The sequence below is a fragment of the Dromiciops gliroides genome, chromosome 4 (assembly GCF_019393635.1).
Source record: "Dromiciops gliroides isolate mDroGli1 chromosome 4, mDroGli1.pri, whole genome shotgun sequence".
Classification (NCBI taxonomy): domain Eukaryota; kingdom Metazoa; phylum Chordata; class Mammalia; order Microbiotheria; family Microbiotheriidae; genus Dromiciops; species Dromiciops gliroides.
Window position 1 is genome coordinate 166,815,826 of NC_057864.1, and position 27,721 is coordinate 166,843,546.

General features: G+C 39.6%; 1 protein-coding gene across 4 annotated transcripts in view; it reads right to left on the reverse strand.

Moving 5' to 3' along the window:
• Positions 1-27,491, reverse strand: part of CLTC (clathrin heavy chain) — a 75,777-nt gene extending 48,286 nt beyond the window's left edge. The window contains exon 1 of one of the 4 annotated variants that reach the window (XM_044000368.1): positions 27,015-27,491. In XM_044000368.1, coding sequence (XP_043856303.1) covers positions 27,015-27,056 — 42 coding nt within the window. In that variant the 5' untranslated portion in view covers positions 27,057-27,491. The remainder of the gene's footprint in view (positions 1-27,014) is intronic. The other 3 variants (XM_044000369.1, XM_044000370.1, XM_044000371.1) reach the window with 3 other exon arrangements.
• Positions 27,492-27,721: the final 230 nt, after the last annotated feature.

The following is a 27,721-nucleotide window of genomic DNA, read 5'->3' on the forward strand; positions in this document are numbered from 1 at the left end:
GTACACATGGAAATGCTAGGAAAAGTAAGGTGTTATTAGGTTGTCTGGTATCTTTAAAAGCCTTAGTAAATAAAGAATCTGAACTGCATTCAGTAGGCATTCAAAATAAATGATCGCTATGGGATTAAGAGGTCTGTCACAATTAGCTTTGGAATACAATAAAAAAGTTATTTCATGAGAATAGTGGCTAGTTAGAGGCAGCTAGGTGGTTAACCGGATAGAGCACTGGGTCTGGAGTCAGGAAGACCTGAGTTCAAATTGACCTCAGACACTCACTTGGCTGTTCAACCCTGGGCAAGTCACATAACCTGTTTGCCTTAATTCACTGGAGAAGGAAATAGCAAACCTCAGACACTTAGCTAGCTGAGTCACCCTGGGCAAACCATATCTTCACCAAGAAAATGTCACGCGCAGTAGGGTCCATGGGGTCATGAAGAGTTGAACAAAACTGAACAAGTGTCAGGTCATAGAGAACCACCTAAATTTAGGGCAGCCAGGTGGTGTAGTTAATAGAGAGTACTGGGCCACTAGTCAGGAAGCCCACAAAGTTCAAACTGGCTTCAGACTTTAGCTATGTAACCTGTTTGCTTCATAACCTCTATTTGCCTGCCTCAGTTTCCTCAACTGTAAAATGGGGATATTATATTAGCACATACCTCCTAAGATGGTTTTGAAGATCAAATGACTAATATTTAAAAGTGCTTAGCACAGCACCTAGCACATGGTAGGCTCTATATAAATGTTAGCCAGTATTATCACCCTAAACATAATAATAAGTTAGATTATGTTATAACTAAGTTATAAAATAATAGTTAGGACACATGAAGACTTTTTTTAAGCACGTAATTATCACCCTACCAATTAAATCCATTTCCTCTACAATATTTTGGTCACAAGATTTGTCTACTCCCAAGATTAGTCTTAATGCAAGGGGAAAATGGACTGCCTTCATTAGTAGTGGGTTCACTCTCCCTTTGAAGCCCTAAAGCTGAAGCTCAATAACAACTCATTTCAGAGGGAAAGCCTTGGAAGGGTAAGGGTTGGACAAGATGACCTCTGAAGTCCCTCCAAGTCTCAGATTCCATGATTCTATAACTCATAAAAACACCCACATCCATACCTGCTCTGATCTTAAGACCAAAAAAGAAGAATGTCACTTATTTTAATTATACAATAACCTACTCTATTTCTGAGGTCTTCCATTTCTGAAGCTTGTTGATGTTTGTCCTTCATTCTAGAAGAGGACCTTGATTTCAGGACATGATATCATGCCTAGCAGTGAACTGGATTTAAGTGAGGAAGGGCTGAGCAAAGTCACCAAACTCATTCTCTCCTCCAGAGCCATCTGAGTCTAGTGGCAAGACATATCAAGACGACTGGAGATGGCCCTGGATGTTTAAGGCAATTGGCGTTAAGTGACTTGTCCAGGGTGACAGCTAGTTAAGTGTCTGAAGTCAAATTTGAACTCTGATCCTCCCAACTTCAGAGCCAGTGCTTTATCCACTGCACCGCCTAGTGTAGGCTGAGCCAATATAATAAAAATGACAAATCTCCCAAAATTTACTGATTCAGTACTATACTAATCAAACTACCAAAGAATTACATTATACAGAGCTAGGGAAAAATTAAAATTCAGTAGAGAAACAGAAGGCCAACAACAAAGAATCAATGAAAAAAATGGGAAGAAAGGGAGCCCATATTAAATTATACTACTAAAAGGTCATCATCAGAACAATTTGTTACTGGGTAAGAAACAGAGGTTTAACAGATTAGGTATGAAATATGCAGATGCAAATGAACATAGTAACCTAGTATTTGATAAATCCAAAGATGCTAGAAATTCACTATTTGACAAAAACAAGAAAACTGGAAAACAGTCTGGAAGAAAGGCACAGATCATCATTATCTGGCACTACATAGCAAAATAAGATCACAACAGGTGCATGATTTGGAAGATATCACAAGCAAATCAGTAAAGCAGGGAAGAAATCACTTTTCAGATCTACGGATAGGGAAGAGTTCATAAGCAAATGAGAGGTGCACAGAAGGCAAAATGAATAGTTTTGATTATATAAAATTAAAAAATATATGGGGACAGCTAGGTGGCGCAGTGGATAAAGCACTGGCCTTGGATTCAGGTGGATCCGAGTTCAAATCTGACCTAAGACACTTGACACTTACTAGCTGTGTGACTCTGGGCAAGTCACTTAACCCTCACAGCCCTGCAAAAACAAAACAAAACAACAGCAGCAACAACAGAACACTAACAGAAACCAATGTAGTTAAATTAGAGCAGAAAGCTGGGGGGAAATATTTGTAGGCAGTTTTTCTGATAAAGGTCTCATTTCTCAAATATATAGGGAACTAAGTAAAAATAAGAACCTTACCCCAATTGATAAATGTTCAACTGCTATGAACAGGCAGTTTCCAAAGGAAGAAAATTTTGGATTACCATTTATACACTATCATACTATCAACATCAACATGAAAAAAATGCTCTAACTCACTAATAACTAGAGAAATGTACTGTTGGTGGAGCTGTGAACTGGTCCAACCATTCTATTTTTAAGTGACTTGCCCAGGGTCACACAGCTAGCTAATCCTTAATGCCCCGCAAAAACAAACAAATCTTTCCAAATTAAGGTTCTAAGAAAAGCTTTTATGATTATTCTTTGCTTATATACTGAGATTGTCATACTCTACTTTCACTTCCCTCTCTTACCTCAATAACTTAGAAAAACAACCAGTTAACGACAATAGTAATTTAGTCATAGACACTACACTAGGTTTGAGAATCAAATGAACTGTCTAACCATTAATGCAAATATACTAATACGGTAAGGTAACCCATTTTACACCTGTCAAAGTGTACAGTACAGAGATAACAGGTAGAACAGGTATATAACTTTGGGGGAGGGGGCGAGGCAATTGGGGTTAAGTGACTTGCCCAGGGTCACACAGCTAGTAAGTGTTAAGTGCCTGAGGACAAATTTGAACTCAGGTCCTCCTGAATCCAGGACCAGTGCTCTATCCACTGCACCACCTAGCTGCCCTATGACTTTTAATGAAATGAATTCTAATAAAGGTTATCCTTGTAGCAGCCCTTTCTTTACATAGTGGCTAAAGCACTGAATCTTAGATGCAAATATTGCCTCAAACATTTAACTGGCTGTGGGGCCTTGGGCAAATCAAAATTAGTCCCCATTTCCTCATCCATAAAATGAAGATAATTAGTATCTACCTCACTCTGAGAATTAAGTGAAATCATATATGTAAAGTGCAGACAAAAAAGTCCAGGTAGAATTTTCAACCCATAAACTGGATCTTCTCTTTTCTCCTACTATACCCCCAATAAAGGAAAGTCAACTCCTGGATTTTTATTCTGCTACTTATTAAGAAGTCCAGTAAAATGGGAATGAAAATACCATATGGCTATTTGATAAAATGAGGTTTGATTATTTTACCTGTTCATTTCATATACCTTTCTCTACAATCCCTGTACTTACCAGTCTCTTTCCCCCCCAATAACTTTAAAAAAAGAAAAGAAAAACAATTTCTTCAACTTCTAGTCTTAGAGATTAGAGACATTGAGAGGTTAAGTGATTTGCCCAGGATCATACAATCAATATTTATCAAAATTGGGACTGGAACCCAGGTCTTCCTGAGTTAAGAGGTCAGTTCTCTATTCACTAAGGAATGCTGCCTCTATAAGTAGTAGTGATAGTGGTCCTAGTACTAGCAGAAGCTGCAGTAGTTGTAATTGTTATTCAATAAAAAAAATACACAGAACAAATGTGCCTTTTATTTTGTGTTTCTAAAGAGCAGCCTAGGGAACAAAACCATGAACTAAATAAATACTGCTACATTCATTTAAACTTTGACCACTGCTACTTGTTTAAGCAAGTAGAAACCACACCTCTTAATAAGTGGCCATTATACAACTGGAAGACTGCCATGCCTTAAAAAGGTGTGGTGCCCATACAAATCATAGTTCATTCATTCAAGATTCTGTGGAAATTTTTCTTTTAGCTTGACTGTAGAACCAAAACCTATTCCTAAGTGTACAAATGAGATATTAAAAAAATTCTACCAGGTTCTACAGAGCAATTTAAACTTTTATCAGCTTCTTAAACTTTGTGTTATGAACTCCTTTAGCAATCTGGGCCCTTCTCAGAATTTTTAAATATATACAATATATAGAATTACAAAGGATACTAAGTATATTAAAATGCTGATGTAGTTGTTTAGATTAGTGGTGTCCAACTCTTTGGAACCCCACTTGGAGTTTTCTTGGTAAGGATACTGGAGTACTTTTTCCATTTCCTTCTCCAGTTCATTTGATGGATGAGGAAAACTGAGGCAAAAAAGTTTATGCAACTTGCCCAGGGTCACACAGCTACTAAGTGTCTGAGACCAGATTTTGAACTAAGGTCCTGCTGACTCCAGGGCAGGTACTATAACTACTGTGCCACCTAACTGCCCTTGAAATAGTTATCAAAATAATTTTTAAAACAAGTTCAATGGGGCAGCTAGGTGGCACAGTGGATAAAGCACGGGCCCTGAATTCTCCTGAACTGGCCTGAGTTCAAATCTGACCTCTGACACTTGACACTTACTAGCTGTGTGACCCTGGGCAAGTCACTTAACCCCCACTGCCCCACCAAAAAACAAAAAACTAAATACATCTTTTAAAAAAACCCTTAAAAAAAGTTCAAAGACCCCAAAACACTATGCCTCAAATACAGAATTTTTTTAAGTGAATTCAGAGGGGCAGCTAGGTGGCACAGTGGATAAAGCACCAGCCCTGGATTCAGGAGGACCTGAGTTCAAATCCAGCCTCAGACACTTGACACTTACTAGTTGTGTGACCCTGGGCAAGTCACTTAACCCCCATGGCCCCGCAAAAAAAAAAAAAAGTGAATTCAGTACTATTTCAATGCTAATTTCCTAGGGATCTAAGCATCCCCCCCCCAAAAAAAATCCACAAATTCAAGCTCTAATATTAGCAATAGATTTCTGCATTGCATTTTTAACATGTCTTGTAGTCTTATCACTAGGCAGTAAGATATCAATTTAACAAACTTCCACAAAACTTTTAGGCAGACATAGCAGCTGCATTATCTATAGTCAGTGTTTGGTCTAGCATATTGCAGATGTCCAGCCATTCTTAGAGTTTAGGCCTTTATCACTTCTCACCTACATTAATGCAATGACTTCCTAATGGAACTTCCCAATCTAAAGTCCATTCTCCACATTGTTTTTCCCATTCACATTCCAGTAGTTCCCTACTATGTATATGAAGCCCATCACAACCTAACTGCAACCTATCTTTCAGTTCTCATTATAGCTTACTCATCCCTCAACTCTATAACCCTGCCTGTCAGACTGTCCTCCCTGCACAAAACATGTCATTGTCTGATCTCTGTGACTTTCTATTACCACTCTATCTCCACACCTTTACCTCACAGAATCCCTCACTTCAGATGCAGCTTAAGCACCACCTTCTACAAACATGAGGCCTCGCCTAATTAACCCTCAACCCTTTTTTTTCCCCGGGGAATGAGGGTTAAGTGACTTGCCCAGGGTCACACAGTTAGTAAGCATTAAGTGTCTGAGGCCGGATTTGAATTCAAGTCCTCCTGACTCCAGGGCCGGTGCTCTATCCACTGCACTACCTAGCTGCCCCTTTCATATTCATTCTTTTTTTTTTTTTTAAGTGAGGCAGTTGGGGTTAAGTGACTTGCCCAGGGTCACACAGCTAGTAAGTGTTAAGTGTCTGAGGCCAAATTTGAACTCAGGTACTCCTGACTCCAGGGCCGGTGCTCTATCCACTGCGCCACCTAGCTGCCCCCATATTCATTCTTAACACATTCTAGTTTCTAATTGGAACACAAGCTCCTGAAAAGCAGAGTTTGTGTCATTATTTCTATTTCCAGCAGTGCCAGGAACACAATAGGTTCTTATCAAATGCTTGCTGATTAAGGAAATATTGCTTAGACACCGCTATTTAAGCAACTTGTGATCAGAAGATTTACCTTATACTACTATCATTGAAACAAGCCCAGTGGGCAGCTAGGTGGTGCAGTGGATAAAGCACTGGCCCTGGATTCAGGAGGACCTCAGTTCAAATCCGGCCTCAGATACTTGACACTTACTAGCTGTGTTACCCTGGGCATGTCACAACCCTCATTGCCCAGCAAAAAGAAAAGAAAAGGAAACAAGCCCAAGCCAAAGATGGATTCTGGCAGAAATGAAAGAAATCTCCAATGTCTGTGAAACCAATTTTTATAATGAAGTGTCCTATCTTATTCATATGACCTTAATACTATTCACAAGAAAGCACTCAACTAGAAATCAGAAGACCCGGGCTTGAATCTTGCCTCAGGAATGTTCAAGCTCTGGAACCCAGAGCAGTTAACCTTTCTGAGCCTCAGTTTCTTCATCTGCAAAATAAAGAGGTTGGACTCAATGATCTCTAAGGCAGGGCTTCTTAAACTTTTTCACCTGAGAAATTTTTATGCCACTCTGAGTATGTAGGTATATAAAATGAGTGTACAAATCAAACATTTACTGCCAATTTTTTTGTGACCCCCACATGGAATTACATGAACCACAGTTTAAGAAGCTTTGCTCCATACGGGGCAGCTAGGTGGCGCAGTGGATAAAGCACCGGCCCTGGATTCAGGAGTTCCTGAGTTCAAATCCGGCCTCAGATACTTGACACTTACTAGCTGTGTGACCCTGGGCAAGTCACTTAACCCCCATTGCCCCGCAAAAAAAAAAAAAAAAAAAAGAAGCTTTGCTCCTAAGGTACCTCTTTCTCCAGCTCTAAATCTATGATTCTATAGTTCTCTTTCTGGTATAGCTGGCCCTGTGATAATTGTGTGCAGGTAGAATATGCTATGGCAGGTAGGTGGTCAAGCTCTATCCTTTTGCCTCCCTCCCACAGGAGCTTTCTAAGGAAGGGTGGAAATGCTTAGTGAATAAGCTAAGTGAGCACACCTGGAAATCTTAAGGGACACTAAGAATAAGCAACAAAAGCCATCAGCTACAAAGTTATTTGGTTACAAGTTGTGTCTTCGATAAAAGGCAAGCTGTCTTACACCAGGGATTTTTTGTCCTTGTATCCCCATGCCTATAGCTTAGCTCTTTACGCAATGTAAGTAAGCCCTTAACATTAATTAGATTGCTTGGAAAATCAGAAATAGTAAACTTATTTGGGGATTTGGTAGTTTTCTATTCTCATGGGACATAACAGATGCCAGATGATGTTTCCAGCAGAAAGAGCCTACAGATGAGCTTCAGGAAAATTAAGTTCTAGACATTTATCCAGAAATGAGTTTGGACTTCAGTGCCTAGTTGATTCACGTGTAAAATGACCACTTTTCCCACTGAATTCACAAGTATGTGGAAGATAAAATGGGCTTAAGTGTGATTGCTCTTTGAGAGACCTGTACTTGCAATGAATTAAAGTTCATGGATCTGCCAAGAGTACAGATCACAACTCTACCAGGCCTTCTCATCCTGTGCGATTCTTGCCCAAATTCTTCCATAAATTCTCCACAAAGGAGCTACCCGACATGTTGAGGCATTAACACTGTGGGTAGCAGCACACTGTCTCCATCTGTTACCCTCAATTCTCACTATACATCAAGTCTATTTTTCCAATGATAAATTTCCTAGATAATTTATACTACTTTGCATGAAGTCATTATTAGCAATATGCTGAAGCCTTAAAACCACTATACACTGCTTTTCTGGGTCACTGCAATTTTGATATTTCCAAAATTGTGGTCTTCTATGATGCAGAGACATATATCACTGGATGATCACTGCTTATTAACCAGATGGCTGCACGTGTCAGAGGAAAAATTCCCAAATACAATCTAGCATGCTTTTTTCTATTCAATTTTAAGCCCAGCTCATTTTACCTATCCAAGATATATATACTGATGAACCAACTAAACAGACTGCCCATTCAACTACATTAAAGTAACACACATATATCTGTTTTATACTTCACTTAACAGTGATACATTGCCTCTATCAAGTCATCCAGCATATTCCTACTCTATGCAGGAACGATATTTGCATATAGCTTATTCCTAACCCCCATCCCACTGGTTTTCTAAAACTACTTCAACCAAAACAATTGCTTCTTTTGTTAGCTCAGCCGGGATCCACCAGTGAGAATAGTGTTAGATTGGAAGGCAGAGGACCTGGTTTCAAATTCTGCCTGTCACAATCTGAGTGACATTGGGCAAGTCATTTAGTCTCCCTGGGCCTTAGTTTCCTCATCTGTAAAGGGAGGGGTTTAGACTAGGTGACAAGTTAAAGTCCCTGCCAACTCTAGGTCAATGATAATTATCTTCTCTTTGTAAGACCTTACAAATAAATTCTGAATATATGGACCCAAATTGCTTAATAATCTTTCCCACATCTACCTGCAATTCACAATAATAAGAGAACTAACCTACAGACTCTTTTGTTAAACATAAGACTAGTTAAGAATTTGGTTCATGTTTAGATCCTATACAAAGCTGGTTTAACAGGTGGTAAGTACACAATCAGCTGAAACAGTACTGCTACTCTAGTATAATTAGGTTTAGTTTAACTAAACAAACTTAAAAATTACTATCATTTTTCTAAAGCCATTTACACTTATAGTAAAAAAGTCTTTACTAGCTAGATACTAAAATCTAATGAAATCTAGGACATCTAGCACAAAACTAGGAATGTAGCCTGTGCCACTACAGATAACATTATATTCACAGTAAATATGCAATATGCCAAATGATAAAGTTCCCAGACTCCACTTTTTCACATTGTTTCTATGAACTGTACATAAGACAATAACTACTGAAAAAAATGGACAAGGAGGGGCAGGTAGGTGGCCTTGTGGATAAAGCACTGGCCCTGGGGTGGAATCAGGAGGACCCAAGTTCAAAACCTGGCCTCAGATACTTATTAGCTATGTGACCCTGAGCAAATCACTTAACCCCATTGCCTCCCAAAAAATGGATAAGAAAAAAAATGTTTATGGCCTTATTTTGAGAATCCAGAAACTAAGCATAATGAGACCAAGTACCTTAAGATGAAAGTTTCTGATAGGAATATGTCTCTGATTTAAAAAAAAAAAGCCTGTAATGGCCATTCTTAAACACAATATTAATTGTTAATTGATTACTTCTCAGTTTTAGCATGACAGTAGAGTGAGCACATGTTCAATAACCCATGTATGTTCTAGTGAAAAATTTTAAACTACTTCAAAAGTACATGCCTCAGCTTAGTTCAGTTTCTGACAAGTTGGCAAATATAAAAATTAGGCTACCGTAAGCACTGATTGCTCTGTACATCTCAGAATAATAGATTAAAAACTGAAAGGGGCCTTAGATGACATCTATTTCAACTACCTCCTTTTACAACTGAGAAAACTGAGTCCTGGAAAGAAGCGATTTGCCTGAGATCACAGGTCCCGAACAGCTTTACCTGATTACAATGAGAATTAAAATTAATTCTACCACTAGTCTCACTTCTTTCCCCCACCCCCCAAAAAAGCACTTGGCATTGCCCAACATTCCTGGCAATCACTGTTACTGTAGTAGCAGCCTGGTAGGCCTGAGTCCAGTTAGGGATGCTCTGGCCCTGAAGGGGACACTATGACCATGGAGAAATGTGGTTGTTCAGTTTTCCAGAGTCAGTTAGCGATGACTCTTTCCTTGGAGAAGCCAAGTAGTTGATTAACCAGGTAGTGGTTGGTCAATCAGACAATAAAGCAGCCACCCAGAAAGCTGGGCTCTTTGAATTTAAAATATGAGCTTAGTTGGGAGTCAGTCATGTTTGCTATGTGATTAGGAGGACCAGGTAGTGACAATAATCTCAAGTTAGAAATGTGGAATTTTTATTATTCATATATGCAAATAGCTAGCCATTATTTTCAAACTGCTGTAACTTGTCAGTCTTAGGTCTCTAACCCCGCCCCCTTCTTGCCTCTATAAAATTGTGATCTCCTTTGTTCGGGGAGTTGAAGTTACACTTCTTCTCTCAGCCATGTATATCTCTATGGCTGTCTGATGAAACCTCCCCAGGAGTTGGTTAGGCTTTTTCTCCCAGCCATACCTCTATGGCTGTCTCGATTAAGGAACATGCCATAAACCTGGGCCTCCCCGGGAGTCAAAGTCTAGGCTTCTCCCGGCCATGCCTCTCTACGCCAAATAATAAAACCTTTTACTTAAATTTTGATTGGATTGTTTGGGTGAGTAATTCATTCATTGAAAGAGGAATGTTTTCAAGAACCCATCTATTGGTAACTGTTACCATATAGTAGAGATACAATCAATTCAAAGCCTAAGAAAGCCACACCAAAAGCTTCTTGCTTAGATGATTGTTTTAAAATCTCAAAATAACCACGTTACTTCCCTGGCTCAAGAAACTTCAAAAAAACTGCCATCTGGCTCCAACCTACCTTTCCAGGTCAATTATATTACTCCCCCTACATGCTTTTCACATTCCATCTAAACTGGCCTACATTCCCTAGAGCAGGGCTTCTTAAGCTTTTTCCACTTGTGACCCCTTTTCACTGGAGAAATTTTTATGCAACTCCAGATATGTAAAATAAGTATGCAAATCAAACATTTACAGCCAAATTTTTTGTGTCCCCCACATTCAATTACCCACAATTTAAGAAGCTTTGCCCGAGAGCACATGAGTATCTGTTCTCTGTATAGGGTTGGGTTTTTTTACATGTCTGAAATTTTCTCCCTCCTTACTTCTGCCTCTTGAAGTCCCCCATCATCTCTTCAAGGCTCAGCTGAAGTATGTCAAACTTCTATACTTCTATAAAGAGCTTTTCCTGATTTTCCTAGTTGTTCAGGGTGTTCATCCTCAAATATTATCCCTCCCCCACCCAACAAACATAATTAGTTACTTTGTATGTATTTTGTATTTATTTACATATGGGTGTTTCCTGTCAGAAGGATGTAAATTTTTTAAGGGCACTCCCTTCGCAGTGACCTGCACATAGTAGGAATTTTATAAGTGCTTGTTAAATTGAAGGCTATTGATTAAACTACATCTTTCAAGCTGTAAGCTCAACGTACAAACTGTACTACATTTGCATAGTCTGAACAAAAACATTTTATTATCTGCTCGATTCAGCTGTTCAAAATGGGTGTGAATTTCACTTGGTCTTATGACAAGTGATAACAGATTAGTGGTCTCCATGTATTTAAATTTATTACCTCTTGCTCAACTTTCTAAAGTACCACCCTTGTAGAAGAAAATTTATAAATTTTAAATAGCTACTATTTGTTCATGTCAGTGTAATGCAGTCACAATAATGCTAACCATATTTTATTTCAACACCTGTTCTCAGGAGAACCTCAAGTTTTATTAGAGCTTCCCCAAATTCAATCATGACAATTAAATTTTTGGCTCCAATATGCTTTTTTAAAGCTCCACAAATGTTTGAGACATTATACAGTTTACAAGCATAATGTAAAGTTTATTGGGAAACTTTCCCCTGGGAAGCTAAATGCTGAAAAACAGCAGTAGTCAAACAGAAGAAAATCATAAGCAGCAAGTTTTGTCCTAGACTATAGTCAACAAGTCACTGAGCCTTCAAAAAAATTCTTCCTTCCCAACAAACTAAAGATGGAGCAGCTAGGTGGCGCAATGGATAGAGCACCAGCCCTGGAGTCAGGAGGACCTGAGTTCAAATCCAACCTCAGACACTTGACACTTACTGTCTGTGTGACCCTGGTCAAGTCACTTGACCCCAATTGCCTCACCAAAAAAAACCAACCAAACAAACAAAAGATGTTATACAATCAGACTTACCTACCTCAAAGGTTTGTGAGATTCAAATTAAATGATGATAACAGTGGTATAGAAAGTTCTCAATGATATCTATGATATCTCAAAAGCCTGAAATGAAAATTCTATGAATCTCTGATTAATATTTTTTAGTTAAAAAAAATTAAAGCTGGGAACTTTTTCACATATATCTCTAGCCCAAATCATAAACTCAGTTCTTCCCACCTATATAGCTTTTCTAAAATAGAAAAGTAACCCAAAATGCTGTTCTTTAGTTTGTCTAATGTTTGCTGACAACAAAACAGAATCCTAAAATGTATCTTCTAGCTGTAGGTCTGAAAGACATAGGCTGTCCTGACTGTTAAGTTCAATTGTCTCAAACAGTTATCTCCAAAATTTTCTGGTCACATATCTCCAATATGTACACCTTTACTTGTAAATTATTTATGTGCTACCATATAGATTATAAAGCTTATGCAAAAATAGTTTTTTTAAAAGGTGAAAGATGAAGTAATATTTGATCAGACAATTTAATAGGGAGCTACTAAACTACTAAGTAGGGAAATGACATGACATTTCCTACACTTTAGGAAAGTCACTTCAGCAACTATGGATGATGTATTTGAGAGAGAAAAACTAAAGACTGGGAACCCAATTAGAAAGCTTTTGCAATAATCAAAGTAAGACTGAACTAGAATGGTGCTCACATGAACAGAAAAGGGAAAGATGAAAAATGTTATGAACCAGATTTGACAGGTGGGTAGGGCAAAGAAGAGAATGAGGAATGGACAATACCAAAATATTGAATGTGGTAACTTAAAGGATCATGGTGCCCTTGACTATAATTGGGAAGTTAGGAAAAGAAGTAGGTAAATAGGGGCAGCTAGGTGGCGCAGTGGATAAAGCACCGGCTCTGGATGCAGGAGTACCTGAGTTCAAATCCGGCCTCAGACACTTGACACTTACTAGCTGTGTGACCCTGGGCAAGTTACTTAACCCCCACTGTCCTGCAAAAAATTAAATTAAATTAAATTAAAAAGTAGGTAAATAATGAGATCTGAGGGGCAGCTAGATGGCGCAGTGGTAAAGCACTGGCCCTGGATTCAGGAGGACCTGAGTTCAAATCTGGCCTCAGACACTTGACACTTACTAGCTGTGTGACCCTGGGCAAGTCACTTAACCCTCATTGCCCTGCAAAAAAAACCCAAAAACCAACAACAACAAAAATGAGATCTGAAATGAACATTACAACCTATCCATCCCTACCTATCCAGCATAACTTACTCCATTCCACTCCAAATGAAGTTCACAGAGCCCACCTTCAAAAGGGTACTTGCCACAGCCACAAAGTGATCTGGACAAGGGGGTAGGGGGTCCTACAATATTCCTGGGATGGTGGATGCGACTCATCTTGTCATTTTCCAACTGGCAGATCACATATTCATTGGGTTTTCAGGCCTATATTACTGAAACACCTGCAGAGGCCAATTAGTCATTGTTGGGTTTTGTTTTGTTTATGAAACCAGCAAAACCCCAATACTAACTAGCCCTCTTAAAAAGTATATATAAACTGGTGAGTTCACAGAATCAAACCTTATGCAAAGAAAACAGCATATTTACTACAACATTCAAAGATGAAAATAAGATATGGAAAATTTTAGTCATGACTGACATCCATCATCAAGTTAGTTCAAGATTACCCCTTTAAAACAGGGGTATGGAAGGATACCACATACTCAAGTTCAGATTAACTCAAGTTTCTGACTCGCAAAATCTTTGGACTTGCACAATCTAAAACATGGAAAGTTTCTTACTACAACTCATGCAAACATTTCCTGGTATTCGATCTCAGCTCTATGTGTCTACAAATGGCATAGTTAAGATTGTCAGTGCTAAGCAAATTGGTTCATAGTCTAATGATTTCTACCAGAAGCACTTAATCCATGTGTGATCACATCCGAAAAGTAAAGTCATCAGAAAAGAGCTTTACTGTAATTAGGCTAGTTCCTGGAAAGCAATTTCTAATACTTCAAAAACATCCATAGAAATATTAGGGAAGAACTCCCTTATCCATTGCTTTAGCTTAAATACTGTAGCCATCTTGTATCAGTGACAGTTACTAAGAACTGAAATGACGGTTTCACAATTAGTGCTAGACTTGACATTTTTAAAGATCCTTCCTCTTTGTTCTGCCTGGATAGTTAGAATGTAAAGGAAGTGTTGCCTTAATTCAAACTGAACTATGAATAGCTATTTCGAAATTCTGTACAATACTATTTCTGCTATCATAAGCTTTTCTGTAAAAAGAAAAAAGCATTTTTGATTCTTGATAAAAACATGAAAATAGCTCTTACTACAGCAGAACTCAAATAGAGGTAAGGTTTTTTTAGGGGGTTTTTGGATCCAGATCTATAATTTCATTGGTATAGGAAACTCCTCTGGTGGAATCTACCTTGATATATGTAAATCAATTTATTTTCAGTTTTAGGTTTCAAGAATTGTCATTCAAAAATTAAGAGGTTAAGTGATTTACCCCAATGGTCCCACAGACACTGAATCAGTGGCAGGACTTGAATTCTGACTTAGAGGTCAATTTTAATACACCATGCTACCTTTTCTTTTTCTTTTTTTTTTTTTTTGGTAAGGCAATTGGGGTTAAGTGACTTGCCCAGGGTCACACAGCTAGTAAAAGTGTGTAAAGTGTCTGAGGTCGGATTTGAATTCAGGTCCTCCTGAATCCAGGGCTGGTGCTCTATCCACTGTGCCACCTAGCTGCCCCCATGCTACCTTTTCTTAAGGGTTTCATTTTTGGAATTCTTTATGATTCAATTCAGGGATCTACTACATTATGACATGGTAACCTAAAGCAATACCACCAAAATGTAGATAACTGTGTTTGGAGTAATTATTCTAGATCATTAATTTAGCACAGTTCCATTTCACAACCTTGCAACATTCTCCAACAGGAGACTGACTATAACTTCCAGTGAAAATGTGCTGACAGTAGTCATCCCACTGAGTCCTTCCTGGAAGTCAGCAGATTCTATCATATGAAACTACAGTTGCTGAGTTCTTCCAGCGGAAGAGAAGAAAAATGCTGAGAAAGCAGCATTCCTTAAATTCAGGGGACAACAGGATATCAACCATTGTTCTCAGCAGAAAAGGTCCCAAAAGTTTATCTTCATGAAACAAATGAAACCTTTAGCTCCCTGATCTAACAGTGTTAGGTAAGGGACAGACTATTCAATTAAATTTTGATATGAGAGCAGGATTAACTAAATTTGTTCCTATTCTACATGCTAAGGACATGAACCATTCAATGGAACTAAAAGTACAAATTTACAGGCAGGGCTTTTTCTTTTTCTTCTGCTGCTTTTAAAACCAAGCAGCAAAACTGAGTAACTTTAAAGAAAATACTCATGTACAATCGAGAGGTTAAAGATCTTTGAGAAATAATTATATGTTATTATATGAAACATGGATGCTTTTAAACCAAGTATTGTAAATTTTCAAGTCACTGAAAAAAAGTATGACACTTTTGCCCATCTAGACTGTCAGCAATAACTAGGGAAAAAATAAACAACCTCCTACCCCATAACTCTGAAATTCACTCAAGATTTGAGCTATAAAAGCGACACTAAAGTGATGTGGCATGAGTAAGAAATATTTCATGAGATACCATACCTGAACTAAACCTATAATTCTGTTGGATTGAAAACTCATTTGCTCCAAGAATTCTTCCTCCTCCACCATCTCTATCCCTGCCCCCAAATGTCCAAACATATATTCAAGTACTAGTTAAAAGTTAAGACTAGTAAATAGAAAGGAGGCTTAATTTCTAAGAAAGTCTCCAAACAGAAAATAAATTAGGTACCTGCAAAACAATAATGAACAGAAGATTAATTTTACCAAACCTATATGAAGCTTCACATTCTCATAAAAATCACACCATCAAGCTTAACTATTTGAGCCTGTTACACTCCCTATTTAAAGTTACTTGGTTGGCATGGAGCAATTTATTAATACCAATCATTCATTAAGTACCAAGCATGCGGAAGACACCCTGATAGGTGCTTTTAACAAATGAAGCAGTCTTTGTCCTCTGGTCTACTACAGGGGGTAAAACATGCCCACACAACTAAGAAAATTGCAGGAGATAGAGCCACTAACTTCCTCGGGGATCAGGGTAGGCTTCAGAGAGAAGATGGCACCTTAGCTGATACCTGGACTAATGTGATGTCCTTCTTTTATAAACAATTTTTATAAGAACCAAAGCAGGGTTCCATTGGAGGGTTTAAGATGAATACTCAGAGCTCTAAACAATCCAAGGAAAATTTATTAAACATAATTCTAAATTAGAATCACAGGTATCTGGTGTTTGAACTCCTAGGTTCAATAAGTAGGGCATTTATTAAGTTTCTCATTTAAGTTTAATTTAAATTTAAAATTAAGTTAAATTTTAATTTTAATTATTAAAATTTAATGAGCAGGGGCAGCTAGGTGGTGCAGTGGATAGAGCACCAGCCCTGGAGTCAGGAGGACTTGAGTTCAAATCTGACCTCAGAAACTTAACACTTACTAGCTGTGTGACCTTGGGCAAGTCACTTAACCCCAATTGCCTCACCCCCCCACACAAAAAAAATTTAATGAGCCCCATCACAATAGTATTTTTTTTCTCTTTTTATTTCTCTCTCTTTTTTTGTGAGGCAATTGGGGTTAAGTGACTAGCCCAAGGTCACACAGCTAGTAAGTGTCAAGTGTCTGAGGCCAGGTTTGAACTCAGGTCCTCTTGAATCCAGGGCCGGTGCTTTATCTACTGCACCACCTAGCTGCCCCTCACAATAATATTTCTATGGCTCAACTCTTAGCCTGGCACTGTATTTATAACTCAGGGGCAGCTAGGTTACACAGTGGATAGAGCACCAGCCCTGGAGTCAGGAGGACCTGAGTTCAAATCCGACCTCAGACACTTAACACTTAATTAGCTGTGTGACCCTGGGCAAGTCACTTAACCCCCATTGCCCCTCTCAAAAAAAAAACAAAACACCCCCCCCAAAGATATAACTCAGTCCTTTCTGTCATAGAAAATGCATTACACGCATGACCACCCTGTGTTGACAGATTTGCTTGGGAGTAAGAAACTACAGTTATCCTTTCCATATCTCAGGAGTGAGGGGCCAGGCACCCCCATGATCTAGAAAATCTGCATAAAATTTTTGGCCCTCCCTTCATACCAGAAGTCTGAATTATGATATTATTAGGTAAAATATGTTGATATGATACAATACTGTACATATATTTTAGGCATTTCTGGATTTCTAAACTTTGTCCATATCATCTGTGGCTTCCACAAAACTTCCCCTAAAATGACCATTTAGTTTCTTATACCAACCCGTGCAGAAGGGATAACTATACTAATTTTTTTTAATGCAAAGCCAAGGAGAAATACAGGATGGCACACCACTGACAGGACCTTGTAGAGGAAAGCAAAATCAATTCAACAGTGTTCACATGCAAAGAAAAACCTAATCAAAACTCAGACTACATAATTTTAACTTTTGGTCGTCATATCTACAGTGATATTTTCTATATGGGCCTAGTATCAAAAAGTTCAAGTAGATTTACTGAATGGAACTTATGTCTTCTCTGACATGGAAGTAATTCTTATCAGGTGTTCAAACAACCTAATAATCTGGATAATGTTAACATTTTCATGTTACATTCAGACAAAAATGACAGATAAGGCTTAATTACTTTCAAGCTATTTTCTGTTTCTACACTGCTACAAAACATTTCTAAAACAGCATGGCAGAATGAAAAGAGGGGTCATCAGACTTGAATTCAAGAAGACCTGGATTTTTTTTTAAGCCTTGTCTCTGACACATATTGTATGACCCAGGGCAAGTCACAACTCCTGAACAGTTGAGTTTCATCAGGAGAATAAGTTTATCCAACAGGTATTTCCTATACTAATGAAATCACAGCTCTGGTCCCTGGCTCTTCATACTCACTACCAACCAGTGCCAGTGACCTCTGTAGGCCTCAATTTCCTCATTTTAAAAAATGGAGAAGGGAAAAATCCTTCCTATGTGCCAAGCACTATATTTACAAATATTATTTCATTTGATCCTCACAACTACCCTTCAAGGTAGGTGCTACAATGCCTTGCCTAGAGTTACACAGCTCTTAAGTTTATGAGGTCAAATTTGAACTCAGGTCTCTGCCTCCAGGCTTTCTGTCCCCAGCACTATCAGAATGCCTATGTTGTTCAAATAAAGAATCTTGGAATTAAGCCTGATTCAATTATGTTCTTCAAATATCAATTCAAGGATGTTCAAGGGACATGTAATAATGATCTAGTCTGTGCAAAGTATGGTGTTTTGGGAGTTTAGTGCTTTTTGCTATTAAACTAACAAATTCTTTGGTACACTAAATTAAAATGGAGGGAAGTTATTATAATTTTTTTACTTGCTTATGCCACATATTTCTAACATGTCAAGTCCAAATAGTACTTTGTATTTCACAATACTTTAGCAGGTGCTTTCTGGGAGTACATAAGATAGTAAATAGCTAAAAAGGATTAGACTAAGTGAGGTTGGGAATTGCTGGTAGCCTTTTTTGTTGTTGTTTAAAGATGAAAGTGGGTAGGATATGAAACTAAAGTGAAAAGAAAATGTATATGTAAAAAGATCCTAAGGATTTATTCAAATGACAAAGGTATGTGGAGGGGGGCAGCTAGGTGACGCAGTGGATAGAGCACTGGCCCTGGAGTCAGGAGGACCTGAGTTCAAATCCAGCCTCAGACACTTAACACTTACTAGCTGTGTGACCCTGGGCAAGTCACTTAACCCCAATTGCCTCACTTAAAAAAAAAAAAAGATTATGCCTTATACCTCCTAGTATGTCAGCTAAAAGCAATAGAACTCACTAGCTAGAAAGCCAATAAGCTCGACACACCTCTAAATACAATTAGCACTTCACTGCAACATATGTATGTTGATGAAATAAAAGGGAATTCTCAAGTTTAAAATCTCATTTCTCAAAAAAAAATTTTTTTAATAAAAAAATAATTTAAAAACTTGAGGACCTTGTATATCTGATTACTTAGAACATGGAAGTATTGGTGTTTCTGCCCTGGTTTTCCATATAGGTTTGTGACCAATTTGTCATACAGGGTATGGGGGACAGAGGAAACAGCTTTTCTTTAGTGGGTAGGATCTGGTTGAATTCCAGTAATATATGCCTCTATTCACACCCTCCCCTCTTCAAAGGAAGGAAGAAAAGCAAATACTTTCAACGGCTGTAATGATTTGAAGCATTCTTTTTTCTTTCTTTCTTTTTTTTTTTTTGGTGAGGCAATTGGGGTTAAGTGACTTGCCCAGGGTCACACAGCTAATGTTGTGTCTGAGGTCGGATTTGAACTCAGGTCCCGGGCCAGTGCTCTATCCACACCCTGCACAACCTAGCTGCCCCAGATCTGAAGCATTCTTGCCAGATAATGTAATTCTTGATTTTTTTTTTAACGTAAAGAATAGGACAGCCTGATGTGCATACCTATGCATACTAGATCCCAAACCTATGCTACTGGAGTCTTGTTCATGAAGTTCTACAGATCACTTTGGCCAATTGAACTTTTTTGTAGGGTAAACTATTGTTACATTCAGGTCATAAACACTTAGGATGTGTAAATTAACTTAAAATAAGATAAGAAATTTTAAATTTGGTATTTCATATCACAAAGACAGCAGTCAGGTAGGTGCTCTAGTTTGAAATCTGGGTTGAGCATTAGAGACTAAACATTGAAATTAAAGCTTTGAAGGTATTAGCAATAATCACCCAGTCAAAAATGGCAGGAGCAACTAGAGCTAATTTACTGTTTTAATGTTTAAGGAGTTACACTCTCAATTAACTTCTGCTAAACTTATCAGATTTAAGAAGTACCCCTATCATTTAATATGAAAGTATACATACAAACATTAAACAATGAATTCAGTGTTTTGTCTGTGGGAAAAAGACAAAGCAAATTCTTTCAGAAGAACATTAAAAATACTAATAAAACAAAAAGGGTTTCTGCCCATTTAGCATCATTTATGTGAATTTCATACATTCTTTTGGGAACTTTTTTTTTTAAATCACAAGATCAAATTTAAATTAGAAACCAACAACAAGTTAGCTTTTCTCTCAATGATGAACATTAAGAATACAGTCAAGGGGCAGCAGGATGGTGAAGTGGATAGAGCACTGGCCCTGGAGTCAGGAGTACCTGAGTTCAAATCTGGCCTCAGACACTTAACACTTACTAGCTGTGTGACCCTGGGCAAGTCACTTAACCCCAATTGCCTCACTTAAAAAAAAAAAAAAAAGAATACAGTCAACATAAGTAGCCAGAATTCTGCTACATTACTTTCCCCCCCCCCACCCAGGGCAATGAGGGTTAAGTGACTTGCCTAAGGTCACACAGCTAGTAAGTGTCAAGTGTCTACGGTCAGATTTGAGCTCAGGTCCTCCTGAATCCAGGGCCAGTGCTTTATCCACTTCGACACCTAGCTGCCCCCTACATTACTTTTAAAGAGTCTATTTTCCTTCTTTATTGCTAAGGTTTGTACCACCTTTCCACAAAAAGGACCTATAAGGACCTTCTTTGTATATAATAGTCTGACCTTCTTCCTGCACCTGCCTACCAACACCTCTGTTTAAGTACAGACCAACTTAGAGCTTGCTCTATTATCTTCATCCATTTACTTTTCCAAAGCACAACCCTGGGTAACTACCATTCAAAATAATGTGTTATAGCAAAGTTGTCATCATAAGTGACACTGCATATTATTCAGATGCAAGGCAAAGGTGGTGTCTTATGTGTACACAGGTAATCCAGACAGACCCCTGGAACATGAAAAGCTGAGTGATGCAGTAGTGCATGAGCATTTCTTCCCTAGGCAATTACCAAAACCAGCAATTACCAGTGATGCATGCTACCATGAGATAAGTTGCATTTAAGCTTTGTTGTGGCCATTAGTGTGTCAAAGAAACACTATACTAGTGTACCTACCAATCTTTTTTTTTTTTTAAATACAGTTTAAGACTATGGCCAACATATTCTAGACTCCTTCAGAGTCTTTACTGACTGTTACATAAATCTATGCTATTACAATATCTAGCAAGATTACTCAAATCAGTGGAATATTCTGAATAATTTTACAAGACTTAGAGAAGAAAAAGTTAAAGGATTGGGGGCAACTAAGTGGTGTAGTGGATAAAGCACTGGCCCTGGATTCAGGAAGACCTGGGTTCAAATACAGCCTCAAACACTTGACACTTACTAGTGGTGTGACCCTGGGCAAGTCACTTAACCCTCATTGCCCCACCAAAAAAAAAAAAAAGTCATAGGATCATATATTTAGAGCTGGAATGGTCCTTAGCAGTCACCTAGTTCCATACCTTTATTTTACAAATGAGGGAACAGACCTCAAACACACAGCTATTAAGTGACATAAGGACCTGAAACCCATATGTTATTATTCTAAGCATAGCATTCTTTTCACTGTACCATGCCACCTCACTACCACTGAGTATCAGAACTGGAAGGGCCCTATCAATCACATGGTCTCCCCTCTTTCTACCCACCTCCTTTGTATAACAGATTAGGAAATTTAGACCCATTGTGGTTAAAGTGACTCATCTAAGTTCAAAAAGCTAGTCGACTGGCAGAGTAAGAAGTAGAACCTACCAGGTCTTCCAACTCCTAATCCTAATCCTAATCCAGTAGGGGTAGTTAGACTAGATACCCAGTGCTCCTTCCAGAATTAGGTCTATAATGCTTATAGGTGAGAGTTCTCCATAACTAACCAAGGCTAGACCCCAAATGCTGCCTGCTGCTATTCTCCAGCTATCTTTATGCTATGCCTACTTAGCTGTGATATGGCCATCTAGTTCCTATCCTAGGCCCCATGCTAATGATTGATGAGTTCTCAAATTAAATATACCAACCTAGACCACTGCTCTCCGACCATTTTCATTACCATGTTATAACACAAGTACTCCCCCTTTTCCACCTCTAGCATTGGGACCAGTAATCAAATCAACACTACCATTCCTAGTAGGAAGGACATGTCAATCAATTGCTCTACTGCTCCATTCACCATCTATGACTTATGACACCCTTCCCTAGCCACCACTCCCTTAATGTCTACTGTCTTCGGCTATTACAATATAAGATTTTGGAAGGCAATGAAGATCTTGCTTTTTGTATTTGTATTCCCAGAGGATGCCACCATGCCAGGCACGCACCACAGGTACTTAATAAATTTCATCCATGAAACAACTGCTTCTCCTTCATAATTTTTAAATTGTACAACATCTGAAAAGAAATATACAAGGGAATTTTACTACAACAACAAAAAATTCTACAGCTCCACAAGTACCAAAAACCCATATCATCCTTTCTAATACCCTTTTTCCAGTTAAAATGGCTCCACCCCCCCCCAATATCATATACAGAGTTGGAAGGCACCTCAGAGGCCATCTAATCCAAACTCATTTTACAAATAAGGAGGTAACTGAGGAGCAGGAAGGTTAAGTGACCGAGGTCATATAGATAAGCAACATGGGTAGGATTTGAACCTAGGTTTTCTAAAGCCAGAGTTGACACTATCTTCTATAGCATATGGCCTCTAGGTATGTTTTATTTTGTTTTCTTTTGATGAGGCAATTCGGGTTAAGTGACTTGCCCAGGGTCAGACAACTAGTAATTGTCAAGTGAGGTCACATTTGAACTCAGGTCCTCCTGACTCCAGGGCTGGTGCTCTATCCACTGGACCACCTAACTACCCTGGTATTTATGTTTTAGAGAAGGACCTATGGTACTTGGGAGAGCTATAAAATGACTGCCTAATATCTTAATGGGGAAAAGATTACACATAAAATCTAATAATCTCAATATAACTAAGTTAACTATAATCTCTGGGGAATAAATCAATTCTTTGAGCTCAAATTCAGCAAGAAAGGACAATTAACACATTAGGGTTCTATTTATACCCCTCAACTATTCACCTTGGTCTTCTCCCTAATTTCATTCAAAAATTAATAATGCCTAATTTCGCATAATTTATAATAATAATAAAAATAATAGCATTTATATATCACTTTAAGATTTGTGAAACATTTCTCATATGTTACTTCATTTGATCTGATATGGAGAGAATCATAAAGGTGAATGATACAATTTTCCTAAGGCCAAAGAGACTCAGTCAAGTTTTAGAAGTCTGCTAGATCAGTTTTTAGGTGAGATAAATATGGAGTCTTGCAATCCAGCATGACTTCTTGGAAGTGGCACCTAAGCTACCCCTTGAATAAAGAAAAGGAGAATTTAGATAGGTAAAAATGTGAGGGTAGTATTTCAGGAACAACGGATGGTCTGTATAAGAACTAGAAGACAACTGAGTAGTCCAATTTGACTGGAACAGAATGTACTATAGGTTAAGGCTATAAATACAGCTTGAAGACAGAATGCAGAAGGCCTCAAAAGCCAGGTAGAGCTAGCTTACATTTTATCCTGTAGGCCATTGGGAGCAAGAAACACATGGTCAAACCTATGTGAAGGATAAGTTGTAGAGAGGAGACAGGGAGACCAGTTAGGAGACTATTATCTTCCACAGGTGAGTAATACCTCAAGTAGGATGGGAGCCGTATGAGGAGCAAAGAAGAAATGAATTCAAAGTCTCAGGTAGAAAAATAAGATGAATCCATTAGTATAGTGTCATAATTTTTCTAGAAAAAGAATGAAAGACATATCCAGTGCCTAGAACTTTAAAAGATTTCTTTTGGGTCAATGGTAGGTTTTATATCAGGTCAAAATGCAAGGAAGTTTAAGGAATATAGTGGCAAAATTGAATAGAACCTCTCAAAATAATGAAATTCTAGTGTAACCTTGGACAAATCACTTCAACTATAAAATAAGGGGGCTGAACTAGATGGCCCAAGATCCCTTCTAATTCTAGATAAATGAGCCAGCCAATCAATTATAATTAGAAATAACTGTTGTAAGAAGCAGAATGAGGGACAGCTAGGTGGTGCAGTGGAAAGAGCACTGGCCTTGGATTCAGGAGTACCCGAGTTCAAATCTGGCCTCAGACCCTTGACACTTACAAGCTGTGTGACCCTGGGCAAGTCACTTAACCCCAACTGCCTCACACACACACACAAAAAAGCAGAATGAGCAATGACTTAGTTAAATGTCAATTCTATAGGCTTCCAACTGATATGATGTTCTTAATCAACCTAAAACAAGTTCATTCACAACTATCAACAATATTACACCTTCATCTCAAGAGATTATCCATTACTACAATTTAAACGACATAGTTTGGAACTTTGCTTCCCAGGATGTACTGTGGTACACCTGCCTATTCTGGTGAACAGTTAGTTATTGTAGGGGCTGGGGAACAGGGTGAAAAGGAGAAGTCTCCCAATAATTTATCATAGCTTCCTACTTTTAAATCAAACTTGATCTTAGAAAGCAAATGTATGCAGTTCTACCACCTAACTCGCACACTTCATTATTTTTTATTCACCAGAGAAAAGAAAAGGAAAGGTTAAAGATTAAAACCAACTGTATAGCCACAGAAACTGGGAATACAATGGCATATGCTATAGGTGCTAGAAAAAGAGGGCAATAATTTAAAGGTTGGGAGTAGAAGCTAATGTTTTTCATTTTCTGTACCAAACAGAACTCTCCTGCTCCAGGAGAACCTTACACATAAGTGGTCAAAGTGACCATCTCTCTCCAATCCTAGGGATGTCTTCTCATGATAATTAAATAAACCAGTCTTTCCTGATAGACCTAAAGCCTGTGGATGAACTTAGGCTATAGAAATCAAGTTATATTTAGTTTTTCAAACATCTTAAAAAGCGTCTATACCAAAAGTACTGTTAATAAGCTGTTTCATCTAGGTCGTCTTATGTGTTTTAAAATTATCCTGAATTACTGAAGTTGCAAACTTACTGTCCTATATGCTTTTAAAGTATATAGCACAAAACTATATAAAAGCAGCCTTGCAAATAACATTAAAAAAAAAAACACCAAAAATCCTATTTTTATCTATCCTGTCCAAACTCAATTTCAGTGGTAATACACCTGGCCTATATAAAGAACCAATGAGAATTAGTTTAATTTTTTTAAAGCTGTTCTTCTACCTACCCAGTACATTTTTACCAAATAAGTGGGTTAGTGGGTATTGTTCAACCACTGCCAAACTTGGGGGGAAAAAAGAGGGTTGGGATTGAAAAGATTATCTGGTGGGCTTTACTCCTGCAATTAAAAAAAAAAATGCCAGATACACCTGCCTTTTAAAAAAATGTATGTTCTGGGGCAGCTAGGCGGCGCAGTGGATAGAGCACCGGCCCTGGAATCAGGAGTACCCGAGTTCAAATCCAGCCTCGGACACTTGACACTTACTAGCTGTGTGACCCTGGGCAAGTCACTTAACCCCAATTGCCTTACCAAAAAAAAAAAAAGTATGTTCTACATACATCTGCATGAGAAATTGTACTGCAGAAAATCTAATTTGAATATTAGTTTTCATTCCTCCTTCTTCCTGAGTCTCTACAGGAATCCTCAATTTTCAAAAGATAACCATGTCTCAACCTAAAAATAAGACAGATTTAAGTTTTCTTCACTCATTCTACCATTAATTAAAATCAAGTTTAATATTTTGATCTCTTTTATGCCAAAGTGTATTCTGTTACAGCATAGAACGTTTTATACATCCATAATGCAAAAAGCTTCAACTATAAGTTTTGTTCCAAGCACCATTTAGTCTTTCTAAACAGTTTTTAAATAGATTTTAAAAAATGAAACATTTTCATTTTGTCTTGCATATATCAGCAAAGATAACAAATGTCATTAAAAAAATGTTTAATACTAGATATCAATGGCCTAAATAATAGTTGATTCTTCCAACAGGAGGTTTTCGAATCTATCCTGGGTGTAAGCAAGCAACAGATGAAAAATTTTTTAATTTCTCTCCGATGAGGGAGGGGGTCTGTTCAATGGTTAGATATCACTGCCTGACAACAATAATACCATCTTCATTAAAAAAAAAACAAAAACAACAACAAAAAAAACCAAACCTAACTTCTGAGGAGCCTGAACTAAGGCAGATTCTTCATGTGGGAAGATGTGGTTTCAGCCAAGGTGACATAGGCTGATGTAGAGTGGGGGTTCCAAGAAGAGGCTGAAAGTCTGATCCCAGCCACTTCCATAGTGCACCTGCCAGCAGACACTGAGCCAGGCTCAGCCCGTATCTCCAACACAAGTCCATTTGAGAGATTCCTAACACATTTGGGAAGGTCCATATAAATTAAATGACAGTGAGGGTTCAGGGACTCTGCAGGTCAATCGCAAGCCGGATTCTCTCCACCTGGGGGCCCTGTTCCATTCTGAGATAACCTCCAAGGGATGCCAGAGCCGCTTAAGCTGGCCTCAAGCTCCAGCAGGCCTCAGCGACCCTTGGATGTCTCACAGTCATCTTTGGTCCCTGAAACCTAGGCTGAAATCGCGCTTTCCAGTTTCTCCACGGAGAAGGGGAACATTCTTCCCCCGCCCCCAAAGGACCTTGGCCCCATGGTGTGACGGGTGCTCACAGGCCCAAGTCATCACGCTCCCCTTTTCAGGGGGTCCAGAAGCGGTGACCTTCCCTACCTAATGGCTCCGGGGAGGGCGAGAGGTAGACAGCTCCCCCTCCCCCTTAGAAAGGTGCCCTTCCCGTCGCAGGGAGCCGCAGAGGGAGGAGGGAAAGAGCTGCTGCTGCTTCTCCTCCTCCACCTCCTTCACACACACACCCCCCCCCATTCCAGGGCGCCAACATAGGGGAGTGCAAAGGAGAAAAGAGAAACAAGAGGTGACAACCCCCCACCCCGCCGCCCTCAGGTTGGGGAGGCGACTCCCAGAGAAGAAAAGGAAGGGCCTGCCCGACTGCGGGTGCGCAGCACCTGACACCAGGGCACGGCCACAGTCCTTGCCGCCTTCCCCTTTCGCAGGCTCCGTCTCTAGTTCTCCCATCGCAGCCCCCTCCCTCCACCCCGCCGCCCGCCCCAACCCTAGATGGGCCCCCGCTGCGGGCCTGGCCTGAAGCCGCCCACCCCGCACCAACCCTAGCCCTGGCCCGGACTCCCGCACCAGCCCCGGCGGGTGGCGGCCGCACCTGGAGATGCTCCTGGAAACGGATGGGCAGGATCTGGGCCATGGCGCTGCCGGGGGCTCCTGTCTCCTCCTGTCACTGGGGCTGCGGGGCTGAGGCCGCCGGGGCTCTCCGTGGGGGGGGAGGAGGAGAAGGGGAAGGGGGAGGTCGGGTTCGGCGAGGCTGCTCTCCGGGGGTGCAGGCGTTGGGGGGGGGGAGTTGGCGGGCAGGCAGACGGACGGACGGACAAGCTCGGGCCGGGGGCGGAGGCTCCTGGGGAAGGGAGAGCCGCAATGGCGGAACCGGGCGCAGCGCAGACTCCGGAAACGGCTGAGCCTGGCGGAGGGATCTCTGGGAGAGCACTGCGGCCAGGCCCAGTACAAAGTACTCCCTCCGCTTTATGTACCCCTCCCCCAGAAAGACGACGCCCGGCCGGGCGCAGGAATTCAGAGCGCAGTGCGCAAGCCAGCCGGTCTCTTTTCTCTGACCAGCGCCGTAGTCCCCTGGGACCCCGAGGGACTATTTTCTGGACTCATCACTTTCCCCTCCCTCTCACTTTTCCTTCCCAACCCCCATCCTTTTTTTTTTTTCATTTTGCATTTTGCCACATCATGCGACTAGGGTGGATCGACGTCATTTCCGTGGGCGGTTTGGGGCCCTCCCACACACTTCCGGGTACACGTGATGCGGGAAGGGAGGGCAAGTAGCGCGGCCGCCGATGCTGCGGGTGG